Below are 17,612 nucleotides of genomic sequence, written 5' to 3' on the forward strand. Positions count from 1 at the left end.
GTGATTTTCCATTTTATTGAATAGCATGGCATAGCATCTTTATTTATAAAGATGGTGAATGTGATGTAATGCTTGCTTGTAGTGGAGCTGAATAATGCTACTTCAAGTGCTTAATGATTTAGTCAGCTGGTAAAAAATGAACAGGTCAATTTAACAGGCAGGAATTACACAGCAGATGAAGACTGATGCTGAAAAATAATGTCAGCATTATTCCCACAAAATAAAAAAAAATCCACCTTTAATGAAAATAATCTCACTTAGTCATGTCTATTACACATTGGCTATATGGAAAACGAGAAAGATGTTTTAATTCAGCGAGTCTTGGCGTGAACCTCGAAGGGTTCAGGCACACGTGTAGCTCCAGAAATTCCCTCTGTACTCAGCTCCACTCCATCAGGAACAGAGAAAGTGAACTTCTGCAGCAGGCCGACAAAAAACAGGAACAGCTCCATCTTGGCGAGGCTTTCGCCAAGACACACACGCTTCCCTGAAGAATTCACAAACACATACATGTGCCAGTTTACAAGCTGTGGATGATGTTTTTTTTTCTTGTTCAGGTTTTGCTAAAACAAAAGATTCATTGTGAGTTTTACCTGCAGAGAAAGGTAGGAATGCTTCTCTCTTCACAAACTTCCCATCAGCATCCAGGAAGTGTCCTGGGTTGAAGGTGTCTGGAGTCTCCCATTCAGTCTTGTCAAACAGCACAGAGGTGAGTACAGGCATCACACTGGTACCCTAGAAAAACAGACAAGATAACAACAAGATGCACTTAACAACAACATCTGACAGAACCAACATGTGAAATTTAAAGTGTATACTGCATGCACCTTGGGTATGTGGTAACCATCCAGGGTTGTATCCTTTGCGGCAATTCTGGGTCCATTGAGAGGAACAATATTTCCCATCCTCTGAATCTCGTGGATGACGGCATCAGTGTAGGGCAGATTTGGTCTGTCAGCCATGGAAGGCTGGCGGGTTTGTCCAATCACATTGTCTATCTCTGCCTGGACTTTCTCTGTGAAAGCGAATTAAAAGAGTTCATCTTTAACTGTGGGAGAAATTTTTACTTTCCCAAACTGAGGTATGTTTTGCCTTTAAATTCACGCATAATGTGACCCAAACTGGACCCAAGCTTTCTATGGAGCTGTTGAGTCCCATAAGATGATTATTTTGTATTTTGTTATCTGATTGAATAACTTTGGTTGTTTACATGAATGATTTAATCATAAAGTTATATAATGGACTGTTCTGGTGAACAAATTTCTCTCACATCATTATCAGGGTTGAATTTGAACTTGTCGAGCTCCATTTGAAGCCCAGCACGCCACCCACCCTGGATATCAGGATGTCTGATCAGGAAAACCAGAGCCCACAGCAAAGTGGTGGCTGTTGTTTCTGTTCCAGCCAGGAAAAGATCAGCAGAGCACAAAACCAGGTTGATCTCAGTGAAGCCCAGGTGAGCTTGTTTAAGCTGCTCAGACAAATGAAAAAGTCACATTAGGCACTACACAAATGGCTAATTGGTAGAGTTCAGTTTGCGCAATGCAGTGTCCACATACATTCTCCATTTTGATGAGGAAAGTGTCGATGTAGTCTCGGGGATTGTTGTGATCCAGGTCCTTCTTGTGGCTTTTCACCTCCTGAGCGATGAACTCTTTGACTTTGTTAAAATCCCTGAAGATTTTGTTATGAGGACCTGGCAAACGCTTCATCAGTCCAGGGAATGACTCATAGAGCTTTTCGGAATAAATGATTTGATGAGAAAAAGGAAGAAGAAGGAAAGAAGTTAATTATTTTGACATACCTGAGCCCATATGGAGCCCTGCAGGTGAAGAATCTCAGACAGGTTTTTCAGGATGAGCTGGAAGTTGTGGTCACTGTAGTCAAATCTTTTCCCCATCACCAGCTGGCATGCTATATTAGACACAGCATTGTTGAAGAGGCCTGCTGGCCTAAAAAGTTTTCCTGAAGAAAAAAAAAGACAATTGTTAAAAAAGCATTATTCTTTGCTTCACCACTGTTTCCACAGGATTGTGCTCTTATGTTCCACTTAATGTAAAGGACCTTTCTCCTGCTCTATCTCCTCCTGCAGGTATCGGATCTCCTCACAGATACACTGCTCCATGCGGTTCTTCCCCAGGCCGAAGTCTCGTAATGTAGACAAAGCAAAGCGTCTCTGTGCCTTCCATGTTCCACCGTTGCTCATGAACAGACCATCTGAATACACACAAGGAGATTGTGCACTTAACAACCTATGGAGAATATTTTCAGCACTGAATGAACGAATAGAGACTTCCAAACCTGAGTTTCCTGAGTAAAACCTGTCAGATATTGGGCTGTATGGTCGATCCACAAAGTTGTCAGCTTGTGTTACCAGAGCTTCTTTTACCATTTTGAATCCAGAGACGATTACCATTTTATCCCTGCCGAAGCAGAAACTGAACACATTCCCATAGATTTCAGCCAGCTACAAAAAACACAACAAACACAAAGGATATACTACAACATTTGTAAACTAGATAAATAAATGAGAGTGAACTGCTGTAATTAGAGGTCAGAAATCTACATGGATAAACTGACTATCAATCAATATTTCATCTGTCCATCCATTTTCTTTCACTATTCTTCCACTTATTGCAGGAGCAGGAGGCTATTGATGGTTAAGTACATCATTACATCACAGGTTGCAAGTTTGTGACAGACAGACAGATGTGTAACAATTTACATCCACACCTATGGGACCAATTAGCCAAATCCCATTGTGTGGCAACTAACCACTTAAATTTAAACTTTACAATACTGAATTAAAGTGGATTGAAATTTACATAATTAAACTTCTGGGATCCACAATTTTTCCAGATAATTGTTTGTTTGACCATAGTTGAACAAATTGCTATATTAGACATAGCACAATATAGATAGATAGATATAGATATAAGACACAGACTTATATTTGCTTATTAGGACTAAGTATCAAACTATAGTACAACAGTTAGTTGCTCTGATAATCTATTAGAGTTGTTTCTGAAGTATTCTCTCTTTTCTGTGTTTCACTAAAAATGAATTAAAAAAATAAAAATCAAAAAACTGCTGCAGTAAAACATGTAGAAGTACAAAATTAAAATCTCAGTTTTGATCCTAATGACTGAGCAATGCAGACATACCAGCACATGAGAATGCATGCAAACAACAAAGCAGTACTTTAAATTGCACTCCTTACTTAGAAACCCCTAATATTATACAACCATGATCCAGTACCTTGCTGAAATAAATATGTGGGTGTTTCTTTCCCACAATCTGGAAATTCCCAATAAAAGGTAAAGCGAATGGTCCCGGTGGAAAATTTCTTGGATTCTTGTTTCTGAGGTGGTACATGATCAGAAGGAACAAAAACACAGAGAGTAAAACTCCCTCGTTGCTCAGCAAAAAGTTGGAAAACCACATTGTTAAATTCAGCTGCAGCTGATTGCTTCCAATCTGGAGATGTGATTCTTTCTTACAGAAACTAGTGGTTTATAAACCTGATGCTTGATAATATATTCATCTGATGCAAATGTTCTTGACGCACAGTACTAATACTTGTCTGTTCAAAGGTGCTCGTGATACGGTGGTTACATAACAAGCTGGGCTACAAAACACAATCCACGTGCTCAGCTCTGCAGGATGAATTTAAGGCTTTTGAACTTACATCTACTGACAGCGTAAATACTGTCCAGTGGTGACAAAAGTCATCTAGTAAATTCATCCTGCAGTTTCATATACTTCTGATGACGTTAGAGGAATCATCACCATCATCAGTTTTACTGTCTTTTGCTATATAGCTAAGATATATTGTCATTATCAACACAAATATCAAATATATATGTAAAATGTTGTCACATTATTTTCATGCACAGAAATAAATAAGGAGTGCCCTTTGTCCTGATCCTGCATAAAACCTTATCTGCGATTAGATTGCAGTACAGATCTCAATTTCTGACTTGCAGGAGCAAGAGGGAAACTTTTTTATCTGTTCTTCTCAGGTTAGTGATAAAGTGGTGGTAAAAGTGTTTCTTGCACCACCCAACAGCTGTTGAAAACAGTCACTGATACCACCTAGGTAAATGCCATCTATTGTTTTTCTCTGGATGTTAATTTTGGGGTTTAGCTTGTATAGGTTTATGAGGTTTCTTATGTTGTTGTTTGTTTAGTAATACTCCTGCATATTTGAAAAGCATGAGTTACTATAGGCCATTTTCATGCGCACACTAAGTGTTGGATTTAAACTAGGCTCAGAGGGTTATATACATATGTGAACTGCAACCCCCCCCCGCCCAAAAAACTATTTCTTTTTACAGATAAAGAAAATTTTCTTTGAGTTTAATTATTTGTTTTTCTACATATTCGGCTCTTATAGTTTTTTTTTTTTTTGTAATGCTGAGAGCGACAGAAAAACACTGGGGTACTCAGTGGGATTTTCTGGTAATTTCAGGTAACAGTTTCTAGAAAGCTGAATGTTGACAAGGTCACACTGTGATGTGCAGATTCTGAGGGAGCTGTCAATTCAAAACTCAACTTTCAAACCCACAGCATGGCAAAATAAAACTGCGCGGTGCTCCCGATGCCCAACCCACCAGCTTATTTTAATGCTGCTGTGCTGCTCATGACAAACCTTCCATAAGAATACAAAAACAAACAATAAGAAAAAAGCCCACAGTCATTTCTACCAACCAGAAAATACAAGTGTATGTAGATGCGCTCTGAGTTCATAGTTAAACACCTTTGCACCTTCCAAGAGATTCAATGGTTTGTTTGTACATCTGATCATGATAGGACTCTGGAGGGGGGCTGTAGGCTGCCCTCCTGGTTAGACATTAGGAACAACACTCATGTATTTTGCGCTGCTCTTGCTATTGGTTGAACATAATTAAAAATTATTTTTCTTTACTTTTGGTCACTCCTGTTTGTTAGCCAGTTAACCTGGGTGTTCATTAAAGTGACTGATTTTTTTCAAATAGTGCAATTATCCAGCACTCTGCTAATCAATCTGCTTATTGATATTTGCCTCCACCTAACATTATTTACACTGTGAGTAGATGTAAGGTCACAGAGCCTGATGGGACTGGATTTGCTTTGCAGCCCAGTTTGCTTCACAAATGCCGTTTCACAAGCACCTTTGAACAGAATATTATACAGGGAGTGCAGAATTATTAGGCAAGTTGTATTTTTGAGGAATAATTTTATTATTGAACAACAACCATGTTCTCAATGAACCCAAAAAACTCATTAATATCAAAGCTGAATGTTTTTGGAAGTAGTTTTTAGTTTTACCTATTTTAGGGGGATATCTGTGTGTGCAGGTGACTATTACTGTGCATAATTATTAGGCAACTTAACAAAAAACAAATATATACCCATTTCAATTATTTATTTTTACCAGTGAAACCAATATAACATCTCCACATTCACAAATATACATTTCTGACATTCAAAAACAAAACAAAAACAAATCAGCAACCAATATAGCCACCTTTCTTTGCAAGGACACTCAAAAGCCTGCCATCCATGGATTCTGTCAGTGTTTTGATCTGTTCACCATCAACATTGCGTGCAGCAGCAACCACAGCCTCCCAGACACTGTTCAGAGAGGTGTACTGTTTTCCCTCCTTGTAAATCTCACATTTGATGATGGACCACAGTTTCTCAATGGGGTTCAGATCAGGTGAACAAGGAGGCCGTGTCATTAGTTTTTCTTCTTTTATACCCTTTCTTGCCAGCCACGCTGTGGAGTACTTGGACGCGTGTGATGGAGCATTGTCCTGCATGAAAATCATGTTTTTCTTGAAGGATGCAGACTTCTTCCTGTACCACTGCTTGAAGAAGGTGTCTTCCAGAAACTGGCAGTAGGACTGGGAGTTGAGCTTGACTCCATCCTCAACCCGAAAAGGCCCCACAAGCTCATCTTTGATGATACCAGCCCAAACCAGTACTCCACCTCCACCTTGCTGGCGTCTGAGTCGGACTGGAGCTCTCTGCCCTTTACCAATCCAGCCACGGGCCCATCCATCTGGCCCATCAAGACTCACTCTCATTTCATCAGTCCATAAAACCTTAGAAAAATCAGTCTTGAGATATTTCTTGGCCCAGTCTTGACGTTTCAGCTTGTGTGTCTTGTTCAGTGGTGGTCGTCTTTCAGCCTTTCTTACCTTGGCCATGTCTCTGAGTATCGCACACCTTGTGCTTTTGGGGACTCCAGTGATGTTGCAGCTCTGAAATATGGCCAAACTGGTGGCAAGTGGCATCTTGGCAGCTGCACGCTTGACTTTTCTCAGTTCATGGGCAGTTATTTTGCGCCTTGGTTTTTCCACACGCTTCTTGCGACCCTGTTGACTATTTTGAATGAAACGCTTGATTGTTCAATGATCACGCTTCAGAAGCTTTGCAATTTTAAGACTGCTGCATCCCTCTGCAAGATATCTCACTATTTTTGACTTTTCTGAGCCTGTCAAGTCCTTCTTTTGACCCATTTTGCCAAAGGAAAGGAAGTTGCCTAATAATTATGCACACCTGATATAGGGTGTTGATGTCATTAGACCACACCCCTTCTCATTACAGAGATGCACATCACCTAATATGCTTAATTGGTAGTAGGCTTTCGAGCCTATACAGCTTGGAGTAAGACAACATGCATGAAGAGGATGGTGTGGACAAAATACTCATTTGCCTAATAATTCTGCACTCCCTGTATATGAACTTTGTCACGACTGATCTATTCTGAACTTCTACCTGATAAAAGAGTCACTGAAGCATGAACAGGCTTATAAAAAACACTGAAAACCACAAACATACAACAAAGAGCCCACATATCTAATGAAATGGTTGTTAGTTTTCAGTGTTTGTCAGGCAGAATTAAAATTCTATTTGAATACACTGTTAAACTGAATGTTTAACAGTGTTTTAAATGTATACTGTAATTTCTATTGAGTGTATTGAATGAAATTCAAATATATTTAATGAAAGATTGACATTACAAGTAGGGATGGGTATCGAAAACCGGTTCTTGTTGAGAACCGATTCCCACTGTTTCAATTCCTTGGAATCGTTTGCCATTTTTACAAACGATTCCCTTATCGATTCCAGTCGCCCCGAATGACGTCACCACGTTGCGGAGCGTCGGAGCGTACCTGGCAGGAAACACGGCGCCTAAGCGGCTCAAACGCTTAAAAGTTTGTTTATACTTTACGAGAACGGATGACAACAGGGCAACTTGCAATACTTGCAAAGTAGATATTTCATTAAGGGAGGAAACACTACGAATATGCAAAAGCATTTGCTCACAAAACACGCGATGAACTTAAATGAATGTCTTTAATTCCGCTCCGGACTCGTGAATCTCAACCCAGCAGCAGCAGCGGTTTGCACGTCCTCTCCCGTTAATGCGGCAGATAAATAATCAACTAACAGTGCATATTATGTTAGCGCGATCTGCTTTATTACAAAACCTGCCATTACTGTGCATTTAGGTGACCATGATGAGAGAGACAGACAGAGTCTGGCTGGCGCTCGCTGGCAGTTGTCGCTGCAGTCTACCGGTAGCGTCTCTTTTCAGGCCCGAATGTCACAGAGCAGTTTGTGGTCAAAACCTTGCAGCCATTTGCCACAGCAGATGGTAAGTGAATGTGTTTAATTGTAGGCAGGGACATTACTGGATATTCCTGTGTAATTGCTACAGAATAATTTATGTTATACTTTGTTATTGCTACAGAAGAATATTTATTTTATTATTTGACAGTTACAATTTTTTTTCCTGGGGACCCTGTGACACCCCATTGAAGAGCCGTAGGCTGGGGATCTCTTAAGATCTCACTGTTGGGTTTGTAAGGCCATGTTACTCCTAAATTTCTATCTTGTTGAAAGAGAAGATATAAAACAGTTCTAAGCTAATTGACCTGTGTGTTCTCCTTTTTTAAAACAAGAATCGATAAGAGAATCGATAAAGAATCGAATCGTTAAACAGAATCGAAAATGAATCGGAATCGTTAAAATCTTATCAATACCCATCCCTAATTACAAGGCTCTGGCTCCATCTTCTGTTTTAGCTGTGTAGTGGAGGTATGTAAAGACGACACGAGAGATCCCAGTATTTTACTCCAACTTTAATCTCACCTTCACACAACTGAACATTCAAAGTGCCAAAATCTAATCCTCTCACTTCCCCTCAAACTGGGTGTGAGTGCAACCACCGGTGGGTCGCAGACGCAGTGGTGTCCTATGGGCATCGTACCTGTCAAAAACAAACGTAGAAGTTTTTGGAGTCTTTGGGACAAAGGTGTCAGGCAGTCAATGGTGCACCGGACCAGGAATGCGAAAAGAGGGACGGCACAGATGAATTGAAGCACGACCTAAACCTACTTTAAGTAGGCGTTTGGCACCATGACACCACGAACCACTAGTCTGAGCCTTGTCAGGAAGTGGTTCTGCGACATGAGTGTAGAAGAATTTCTTTTGTTTATGTATTATTCACATTATTTTATTGTATAATGCCTTGGTACCACTGGATTTTAGCATGTCTCAATGTCACTCACACTCAAACTGTTAACAGATGGTATCTTGGGAAGCTGGAGGGAAGCATTCACACACAAAAGACCCAGAGTCGGGGTGTGTGTGTGTCTTTTGTCTCTTCAACGACTGTAAGGGGTATCGAGGGAGTGTGAAACTTTCTATTGGGGGGGGGTAAGACCAAAGGTGTGAAAATGGCTGTGCACTGCCTTTTGTTCCTGTAAGAGGTATTTAACGAGGGCCATGCTCGGCTCAGTAGGGACTCTGCCAATTGTCTGCCCTGCGATGATGCCTCACCAAGATGTCTGTGAAGGTTCTCAGTCATCCAGGTCATTGTAGTCTAAGGAGCTTGGAAAGAAAAGCGTCTGGACTTCACACCAAGCTTGGTTTGTTCTTTTTTTAATTAAAGGATGTTAGCTACCGCTCACCGTTTTGTCTGCAGGCTTTATTAAAGGAAAACTTCCGCAACATGAGTCTCAAGTTTCTGAAGTTCAGTTCCTTTTTTAATTATTAAACGCTGTGCTTCTTCCACTTGGCTCTCAAGATTTTCTAAAGCTTTCCAGAGATTTGCGTTCTCTCTTTTCCTCATTTCTCTCTCTTTTAGCCTTGGACAGCTCAGCAACAATCCTTCTGTACTGCTCCTTGAGGCGCTCTTGCTTTTTCTCAAGCTCACGGAGCTCGATCTCAATTGTTTTTTCCTGTGTTCTTGTCTCTCTTACCTGAATTTTCTGTTGAGGCTCAATTATTCCTCTCTCCACTGACTCAAACATTCTGTGCGACTGTTGCAGAGATTCATGACCACAATGGCACCAACCACTAGTCTGAGCCGAGTCAGGAGGTGGTTCTGCGATAGGAGTCTCAAGTTCACTTGCTTTTCTAATTATTATAACACTGTGCTTCTTCCACTTGGATCTCAAGATGTTCTTGCTTTTTCTGAAGCTCATAGAGCTCCATCTGAATCATTTTAAACCCATAAAATCATTTTAAGCTCCTTTGCTGATTGCAGATGACTTCATTTGTCATGTCTAGGTTTCGGGTGAAATCATCGTGAGACCTTCCGCATCTTATGTGAAAATCTTAGAAATATGGTATCTAACAGGTTCTTACTCTGGATGGCATAACCATAACCTTGGTCTCCAGTGGAGACAGGAGACTGCTGGACGGGCCCCTCGGACCCTCCAGCGGAGGCGGACGGCTGAAACAGTTCCCCTGAACTGCCAGCGGAGACAGACAGTGGCATAGGAGCCGCGAAGTGCTGGATTGGCTCACCAGAGCTTCCAGCAGGAGCTGATGCAGGGCCAGAAGGCATTGAGACCCCTGGCTGAGTGGCTGACAGAACTGAAGACTAAGCTACAGGTAACGGGGCTGATTGTGGTGGAGGTGTAATAGGTGGTGGAGTGGTTGACCTGACTGCAGGCTGGGCGGCTGACTAGGCTACAACCTTAGCTAAAGGCAGTAATGATGGTTGTAAAGCAGGTGGTGGAGTGGACGACCGAGCTAGCGGCAACTGAACTGCTGACTGAACGGAGAGTTGAAGCCCAGCAGGCTCTACTTTCTCCAGGGGTCCAGAGGTGGCAACAGTCACAAACTCAGCCTCTGGGGAAGCCCTGGGGAGAATCTCTGTCTCTGTGTAGCCTGACTGGGCCGAAAGGTCCACTAATTGTGTGTCGAATAACTCCAAACCTCCAGACTCTAAGCTCCCTGATACGGGGTTGAATACTTCTGAGTCCACTGACTCCGGGTCAACATCCTCGAAGTCCATTGACTCAGAAATCAGAGTTGTTACATTAACTGACAAAGGCTTAACAGTTTCTAAGCTCACAGGTTCTAAGCTAACTGTGGCTGAGCTAACAGTTTGGAACAGATCTCAGTCTTTTCAGTTTTAAAATCAAGAAAAGAAGAAGCACCAGATTTCTTCTCAGAGAGAGGCGGCTTGGCAGCAAAAACAGTCTTAAAATTGCCAGTCAACATAGAAGAACTCCTCTGAACTTTCCTGGTCTTAGTGAGTCAATTGGTTCTGATGGCAGAGTCTGTTTTACTCACTGCGGCGTTCTGTGCTGCAGGTCCAATAACAGCTGCCTCAGCCAATGCCACAGGAGAGAGTGGGGTGTGGTGGGGTGAAGATAGCGAGGGCGCCATTTCTCCCTTAAGGGAGGATTGAGCGATTTGGCAATAAACAACGACGGGAAAGGCCGCTGATGCCGAGAATACCAAGAGGCGAGGGCTTCCAGGAGGGCAGCTGAATTTTCCTTGCCCGGACCGCCCATGCCAAATAGTTCGAAACAGAGCCTCACCCTCAAATCTGTAATTATTTGTTTTAGTCCTTTAATATCCACAAAACTGACAGTGGAGGTAGTGGATGACAAGAGGTGATCAAAAAACACTACCTCCAGTTGCCTCTTGTAGGGGTTCACAGCGTGGATTATCCTCCGGTAGTAATCCCACAGCTGCGCGAGATACTCCCTCTCTGAGGCGAAACGTGAGTCCGCTGGATCCATGCTGGTCGCGTCATTCTGTCAGGGCTCTGTGTGCAGGCGGGCAGAGGTGAGGATCCAAATGCAGGACTCGTGGAGACTGAGTTGCAACTAAAAAAAAAAACCCCACAGCTTTATTGCTGGCCATGAACAAAAACTAAACCGTGGAACACTAACAGGAACACACAGGCAAAATCTGAGGGTACAACGCGACACTTACACAAAGAAACACGGGGCTTAAATACACTGAGGAAGTCATCAAGGAATTAGAGACAGAAGGGGAACACAGCTGGCAGGAATGAGACCTAATGAGACAGGAGGAGTGAAGCTAGAAACACTGACATAAGACATAACCCTTCAAATTAAAACGGGAAGCAGGTCATAAAGACGCAGACTGAAAAACACGAACTTACACAGAGGGAACACACGGCAGAGAAGACTAAGCACGGAACTAAACCTATACTAAACATGAGGGCAAAAGAACAAAACCTAAACCAGAATAAGTTGGAACATAGAATAATAATAATAATAATGATGATAATAATCAACACATGATAGCTAAAGAATCAGAACATAAATCATAATACAGAAGAATATCAAAAACATAAGAAACTGAAAATGCTGGGTCAGAATGAACAAGAACCGTGACAGTAAGGTCATTTAGAGGGGAGCCAACAGGGAGCCAATGAAGGGAAGCCAATAAAGGAGAAATATGCTTTCTCTTTCTAGTCCCCATCAGTACTCTTACTGCAGCATTTTGGATTAACCGAAGGCTTTTCAAGGAATTTTTAGGCCAACCTGATAACAATGAATTACAGTAGTCCAGCCTACATAGTACATAACAGTCCTACATATATCTTTAATATGTGCATATCCTGGTCAAAAATGACTTCAAGGTTCCTCACAGTGACTGGGGGCCAAGGTAATGCCATCCAGAGTAAGGATCTAGATAGATCCAGAATTTCTAAGATTTTTAGCGCCGAGAACCATAACCTCTGTTTTATCTGAATTTAGAAGCAGAAAATTAGAGATCATCCAGGTCTTTATGTCTTTAAGACATTCCTGCAGTTTAACTAATGGGTGTGTATTATCTGGCTTAATGGATAGATGAAGCCAGTTTTTATTTGAAAAATGCTACTCAACATAATTAGCCTTTGACTCAGGACTAAAGTGTCTACCCTAAAACTGGTGTATTATATTGAAATCTGTGATTATTTATTATGAATTATACTGAGACACTGCAAAAGGTCATCCATCTCTTTATATGTTGCTTTTGAAGGTAACGTTCTATTGAAAGCGAGGTTTGCATATGTGAAAAGCGCTGACTGCATTTGAAAGAACTACATTGCGTTAATATTAATTGTAAGGCACTGTACCAAATGTTTGGTTGCATAACCTGTGGCTTTAATAAAGTTAATGACACAAATCAGTCAATAATTATTTTTTGTGAATATTTTATTACCACAAACGTTCATACACAAAACATTACCAACACAAACAAAATAATTCAAACTTTCTTTTTTCATGAAATACATTTTGTATAGAACCTCTAAATAGTTTTTGATTGATGACATTAATAATCAAAAATAAAGGTGAAAAATGAACAGGTCAGTTCATCTGCAGTAATTACACTGCAGATGAACACTGATACTGAAAAATAATATCAATATTATTCCCCCAAAATCCCCCAAAATCCAGCCTTAATGAAAATAATCTCACTTAGTCTCATCTATTACACACTGGCCTTATGGAAAATGAGCAAATGTAATTCAGCGAGTCTTGGCGTGAATCTTGAAGGGTTCAGGCACACGTGTAGCTCCGTAAACACCCTCTGTACTCAGCTCCACTCCATCAGGAACAGAGAATGTGAACTTCTGCAGCAGGCCGACAAAAAACAGGAACAGCTCCATCTTGGCGAGGCTTTCACCAAGACACACACGCTTCCCTGAAGAATTCACAAACACATACACGTGCAGGTTTACAAGCTGTGGATGATGTTTTTTTTCTTCAAGTTCAAGTTTTGCTAAAACAAAACACTCATTGTGAGTTTTACCTGCAGAGAAAGGTAGGAATGCTTCTCTCTTCACAAACTTCCCATCAGCATCCAGGAAGTGTCCTGGGTTGAAGGTGTCTGGAGTCTCCCATTCAGTCTTGTCAAACAGCACAGAGGTGAGTACAGGCAACACACTGGTACCCTAGAAAAACAGACAAGATAACAACAAGATGCACTTTAACAACAACACCTGACAGAACAAACATGTGAAGCTTAAAGTGTATACTGCATGCACCTTGGGTATGTGGTAACCATCCAGGGTTGTATCTTTGGCAGCAATTCTGAGTGCATTGAGAGGAACAATATTTCCCATCCTCTGAATCTCGTGGATGACGGCATCAGTGTAGGGCAGATTTGGTCTGTCAGCCATGGAAGGCTGGCGGGTTTGTCCAATCACGTTGTCTATCTCTGCCTGGACTTTCTCTGTGAAAGCGAATCAAAAGGAGTTCAGCTTTAACTGTGGGAGAAATGTTTATTTTCCCAAACTGAGGTATGTTTTGTCTTTAAATTCACACATAATGTGGCCAAAACTATTAGCCCAAGCTTTCTATGGAGCTGTTGAGTCCCATAAGATGAGTGTTTTTAGTTTCTATTTTTTATTTAATACTGGTTATCTTACTGACAAACTTTGGTTGTTGGCTGGTTGACATGTCCAACAAATATGTCAAAGTTCTGGAAGCATTGCTGTAAAACCTTGCACTGACGCTAGTAATCTTGCAATTGTTTCATTAAATTTACCTAATGACTTAATATTCAAGTTTTGCACTTCATAAAATTATACTTTTTACAAATGTTTAGGAACAATAACACCGTTTTCCAGAAAAGTTTTTTAGTTGTAGGGCTTTCAACGTTAACGCGTCAATGCAAATTAATCTGTCATCATGATTAACGCAATGACAGTTATTTAACACATTTTACCCATCTGGAGGGCAGAATAACTCAAAATCTCCGAAATGTCTATGTCAACACATTTCGGGCAGTTTGTCCAAAGTTTGTCCATTCTGCGCTCCAAATGGGTTAAATGCGTTAAAAATTTTAATCACGTTAATCGTGATGATGCGTTTGCATTGACAGCCCTATAAAATAGACTTTATTGATTCTGGGGAACAAATTTCTCTCACGCCCTTTTCAGGTTTGGATTTACATTTTCCCAACTGTTAGTTTTAAACACAAATAAAAAAGCATTTCATTAGTTGTATATGTGGTCTGCTTTTGCTAATGTTAGCATTTATAGTAAACTGTATTAGAGTTACTAGCATTATGTTCTGACTATTTTAAACCTCCGGATGAAGCCCAGCACACCACCCACCCTGGATATCAGGATGTCTGATCAGGAAAACCAGAGCCCACAGCAAAGTGGTGGCTGTTGTTTCTGTTCCAGCCAGGAAAAGATCAGCAGAGCACAAAACCAGGTTGGTCTCAGTGAAGCCCAGGTCAGATTCTTTGAGCTGCACAGACAAATGAAAAAGTTACATTAGGCACAACACAAATGGCTAATTGGCAGAGTGCAGTTTGTGCAATGCAGTGTCCACATACATTCTCCATTTTGATGAGGAAAGTGTCGATGTAGTCTCGGGGATTGTTGTGATCCAGGTCCTTCTTGTGGCTTTTCACCTCCTGAGCGATGAACTCTTTGACTTTGTTAAAATCCCTGAAGATTTTGTTATGAGGACCTGGCAAACGCTTCATCACTCCGGGGAATGATTCATAGAGCTTGTTGGAATAAAAGATTTGATGAGAGGAAGCATTATTCAAAGGATGATAGAGAGAAGAAATCCAACACCCATGCCACAGTGCTGTCTCTCATTCTTTTTGTGACAGAAGGAAATTATTTTGACATACCTGAGCCCATATGGAGCCCTCCAGGTGAAGGATCTCAGACAGATTCTTCAGCATGAGCTGGAAGTTGTGGTCACTGTAGTCAAATCTTTTCCCCATCACCAGCTGGCACGCTATATTAGACACAGCATTGTTGAAGAGGCCTGCTGGCGTAAAAAGTTTTCCTGAAGACGAAAAGACGATTGTTAAAAAAACATTATTCTTTGCTTTAGCACTGTTTGTGCAGGGTTGTATGCTTATGTTCCACTTGATGTAAAGCACTAGGGATGTACCGATACTGATACTGGTATCGGGTATCGGGGCCGATACTGTAAAATGTGTGTGTACTCATACTCGTAAAAGTTAACCGATACCATGAACTTATGTCATTAGTCAGAGGGTGGCTGGTCATTTCAGTTGTAGTTTTTTAGATTGGCCACTAGGGGGACATCCAGCGCTAAACAGGCACAGGGTTAGGCGAGTGAGACTGGCGGCTCCAGATAAAAAAGAGAAACTGGAGGCTGCTGTAGCTAGGTTAAACAAAATGTCAGCAGTGTGGACCACAACAGCCAACTTTAACTCAGGTTTTGGAAAAGCGATGAAAAATGTCAAGAGAAAATCCACTGGCAGTTAAAACAACAGAGGCCCTGACTCATTTTATTTCTCTGGATGACCAGCCAATGCCGGTCGTGGAAAACATAGGATTGATATGAAATTCCCAGCCGCCCATACATCAGGGAGATAATGGTGCCAAAACTTTCTGAAGAGGTAAAGACAAGCAGTGTGTGCGCGATGTCAGTCCTCAGTTTAACGGCACAGTGGACTGATGATCCACGGGCAGATGAGGAGTTTGTTCGTCAATGCCAAATACTTTCGTTATTTTGTTTGTTCGTTTACAATACGGACACTCTGCAATAATTTAAAAGTTTATTTTATTCTCAAACATAATTTGTATTTATTTTATTCCAAACAGAAGTGTTTATTTATTATTCTGAAAGCTCGAGACAGTGCCCAATAGTTCAGTGATATTTTGTTAAATTACAGTGTGGATACTCCGCAATAATTTAACAGAAGTGCTTATTTTTCACTTGAAATTTTTTTGTGGTTATTTTTATTAAGATTTTATTTTTACCTGTCTTCCAGTTCATTGCATTTGTGTGTGTGTGTGTGTGTGTGTGTGTGTGTGTGTGTGTGGTAGAAGTATCGGTTTTTGCACTCAGTATCGGCAAGTACTCAGATCCAAGTATTGGTATTGTATCGGTTTGAAAAAATTGGTATCGTTGCATAAAGCACCTTTCTCCTGCTCTATCTCCTCCTGGAGGTATCGGATCTCCTCACAGATACACTGCTCCATGCGGTTCTTCCCCAGGCCGAAGTCTCGTAATGTAGACAAAGCAAAGCGTCTCTGTGCCTTCCATTTTCCACCGTTGCTCATGAACAGACCATCTGAATACACACAAGGAGATTGTGAACTTAACAACCTATGGAGAATATTTTCAGCACTGAATGGTACATCAAATAGTGACTTCCAAACCTGAGTTAGCCGAATAAAACCTGTCGCCCATGGGGCTGTACGGTCGATCCACAAAGTTGTCAGCTTGTGTTACCAGAGCCTCTTTTACCATCTTGTATCCAGAGACGATTACCATTTTATCCCTGCCGAAGCAGAAACTGAACACATTCCCGTAGATTTCAGCCAGCTACAAAAAACACAACAAACATGAAGGATATACCACAACATTTGTAAACTAGAGAAATAAATTAGTGGGAAAGGGTAGTAATCAGAGGCCGGAAATCTACATGGATAAACTGACTATCAATCAATATTTCATCCGACCATCCATTTTCTTCCACTTATCTAATTCAGCAGCCTAAAGAGAGGTGGAGTACATCCTGGATAGGTTGCAAGTCTGTCACAGGGCTAACACAGACAGTCAGGCAACCATTCACATTCACAACTATGAGAAATTTAAATTTACCACTCAACCTAATAGTTAGTGCATGTCTTCTTTTAACTTAAATCTAAACTTTACAGTCTTGAAATTCAAGTGGATTGAAATTTACATAATTAAACTTCTGGGGTCCAAGTTTTTCCAGATAATTGTTTGACCATATTTGAAGAAATTGCTTAGACTTATATCTGCTTATTAGCACTAAGTATCAAACTATAGTTTGATACTTAGTGCTAAGTGAGTTGCTCTGATAATTTATTAGAGTTGGTTTGGAAGTATTCTCTCCTTCCTGCATTTCAATACAAATAAATGGAAAAATAAAAAAACTGCTGCAGTAAAACACGTACAGGTACAAAATCAAAATCTCAGTTTTGAACCTGATGACAATGCAGACGCAAGCACATGAGAATACATGCAAACAACAAAGCAGTACTTATTAGTATATTTATATTAGTATTATACAGCATGAACAAGTACCTTGCTGAAATAAATATGTGGGTGTTTCTTTCCCACAATCTGGAAATTCCCAATAAAAGGTAAAGCGAATGGTCCCGGTGGAAAATTTCTTGGATTCTTGTTTCTGAGGTGGTACATGATCAGAAGGAACAAAAACACAGAGAGTAAAACTCCCTCGTTGCTCAGCAAAAAGTTGGAAAACCACATTGTTAAATTCAGCTGCAGCTAAATGTTGCCAATCTGGAGATGTGATTCTTTCTTACAGAAACTAGTGGTTTATAAACCTGATGCTTGATAAAATATTCATCTGATGCAAATGTT

General features: G+C 40.8%; 2 protein-coding genes across 2 annotated transcripts; both read right to left on the reverse strand.

The window, feature by feature from the left end:
• Window positions 1–311: 311 nt before the first annotated feature.
• Window positions 312–3,549, reverse strand: LOC102080408 (cytochrome P450 2J6). The gene is made up of 9 exons (XM_019351321.2): window positions 3,259–3,549; window positions 2,302–2,467; window positions 2,065–2,217; window positions 1,805–1,965; window positions 1,560–1,736; window positions 1,333–1,471; window positions 828–1,015; window positions 594–735; window positions 312–487 (listed from the first exon to the last, which is right to left on the reverse strand). The coding sequence occupies exons 1-9, from the start codon at window positions 3,442–3,444 to the stop codon at window positions 312–314; spliced, it is 1,488 nt and encodes a 495-aa protein (XP_019206866.1). The 5' UTR covers window positions 3,445–3,549.
• An 8,900-nt stretch (window positions 3,550–12,449) lies between these two features.
• On the reverse strand, window positions 12,450–17,612 carry LOC100702869 (cytochrome P450 2J6). Its single transcript, XM_019351318.2, has 9 exons — window positions 17,313–17,612; window positions 16,418–16,583; window positions 16,177–16,329; window positions 14,908–15,068; window positions 14,602–14,778; window positions 14,375–14,513; window positions 13,301–13,488; window positions 13,066–13,207; window positions 12,450–12,957 (listed from the first exon to the last, which is right to left on the reverse strand). The coding sequence occupies exons 1-9, from the start codon at window positions 17,496–17,498 to the stop codon at window positions 12,782–12,784; spliced, it is 1,488 nt and encodes a 495-aa protein (XP_019206863.1). The 5' UTR covers window positions 17,499–17,612; the 3' UTR covers window positions 12,450–12,781.

The sequence above is a fragment of the Oreochromis niloticus genome, linkage group LG23 (assembly GCF_001858045.2).
Source record: "Oreochromis niloticus isolate F11D_XX linkage group LG23, O_niloticus_UMD_NMBU, whole genome shotgun sequence".
Taxonomy (NCBI): Eukaryota; Metazoa; Chordata; class Actinopteri; order Cichliformes; family Cichlidae; genus Oreochromis; species Oreochromis niloticus.

What these genes read in the sequence shown, in the direction of transcription:
- LOC100702869 (XM_019351318.2), bottom strand. Translation starts at nt 17,498, where the DNA reads ATGTGGTTTTCCAACTTTTTGCTGAGCAACGAGGGAGTTTTACTCTCT. An exon ending in CACATATTTATTTCAGCAAG is followed by an intron (nt 16,584 to 17,312) that starts GTACTTGTTCAT and finishes TGTTTTTTGTAG; the next exon opens with CTGGCTGAAATCTACGGGAA. An exon ending in ATTCCTACCTTTCTCTGCAG is followed by an intron (nt 12,958 to 13,065) that starts GTAAAACTCACA and finishes TGAATTCTTCAG; the next exon opens with GGAAGCGTGTGTGTCTTGGT.
- LOC102080408 (XM_019351321.2), bottom strand. Translation starts at nt 3,444, where the DNA reads ATGTGGTTTTCCAACTTTTTGCTGAGCAACGAGGGAGTTTTACTCTCT. An exon ending in CACATATTTATTTCAGCAAG is followed by an intron (nt 2,468 to 3,258) that starts GTACTGGATCAT and finishes TGTTTTTTGTAG; the next exon opens with CTGGCTGAAATCTATGGGAA. An exon ending in ATTCCTACCTTTCTCTGCAG is followed by an intron (nt 488 to 593) that starts GTAAAACTCACA and finishes TGAATTCTTCAG; the next exon opens with GGAAGCGTGTGTGTCTTGGC.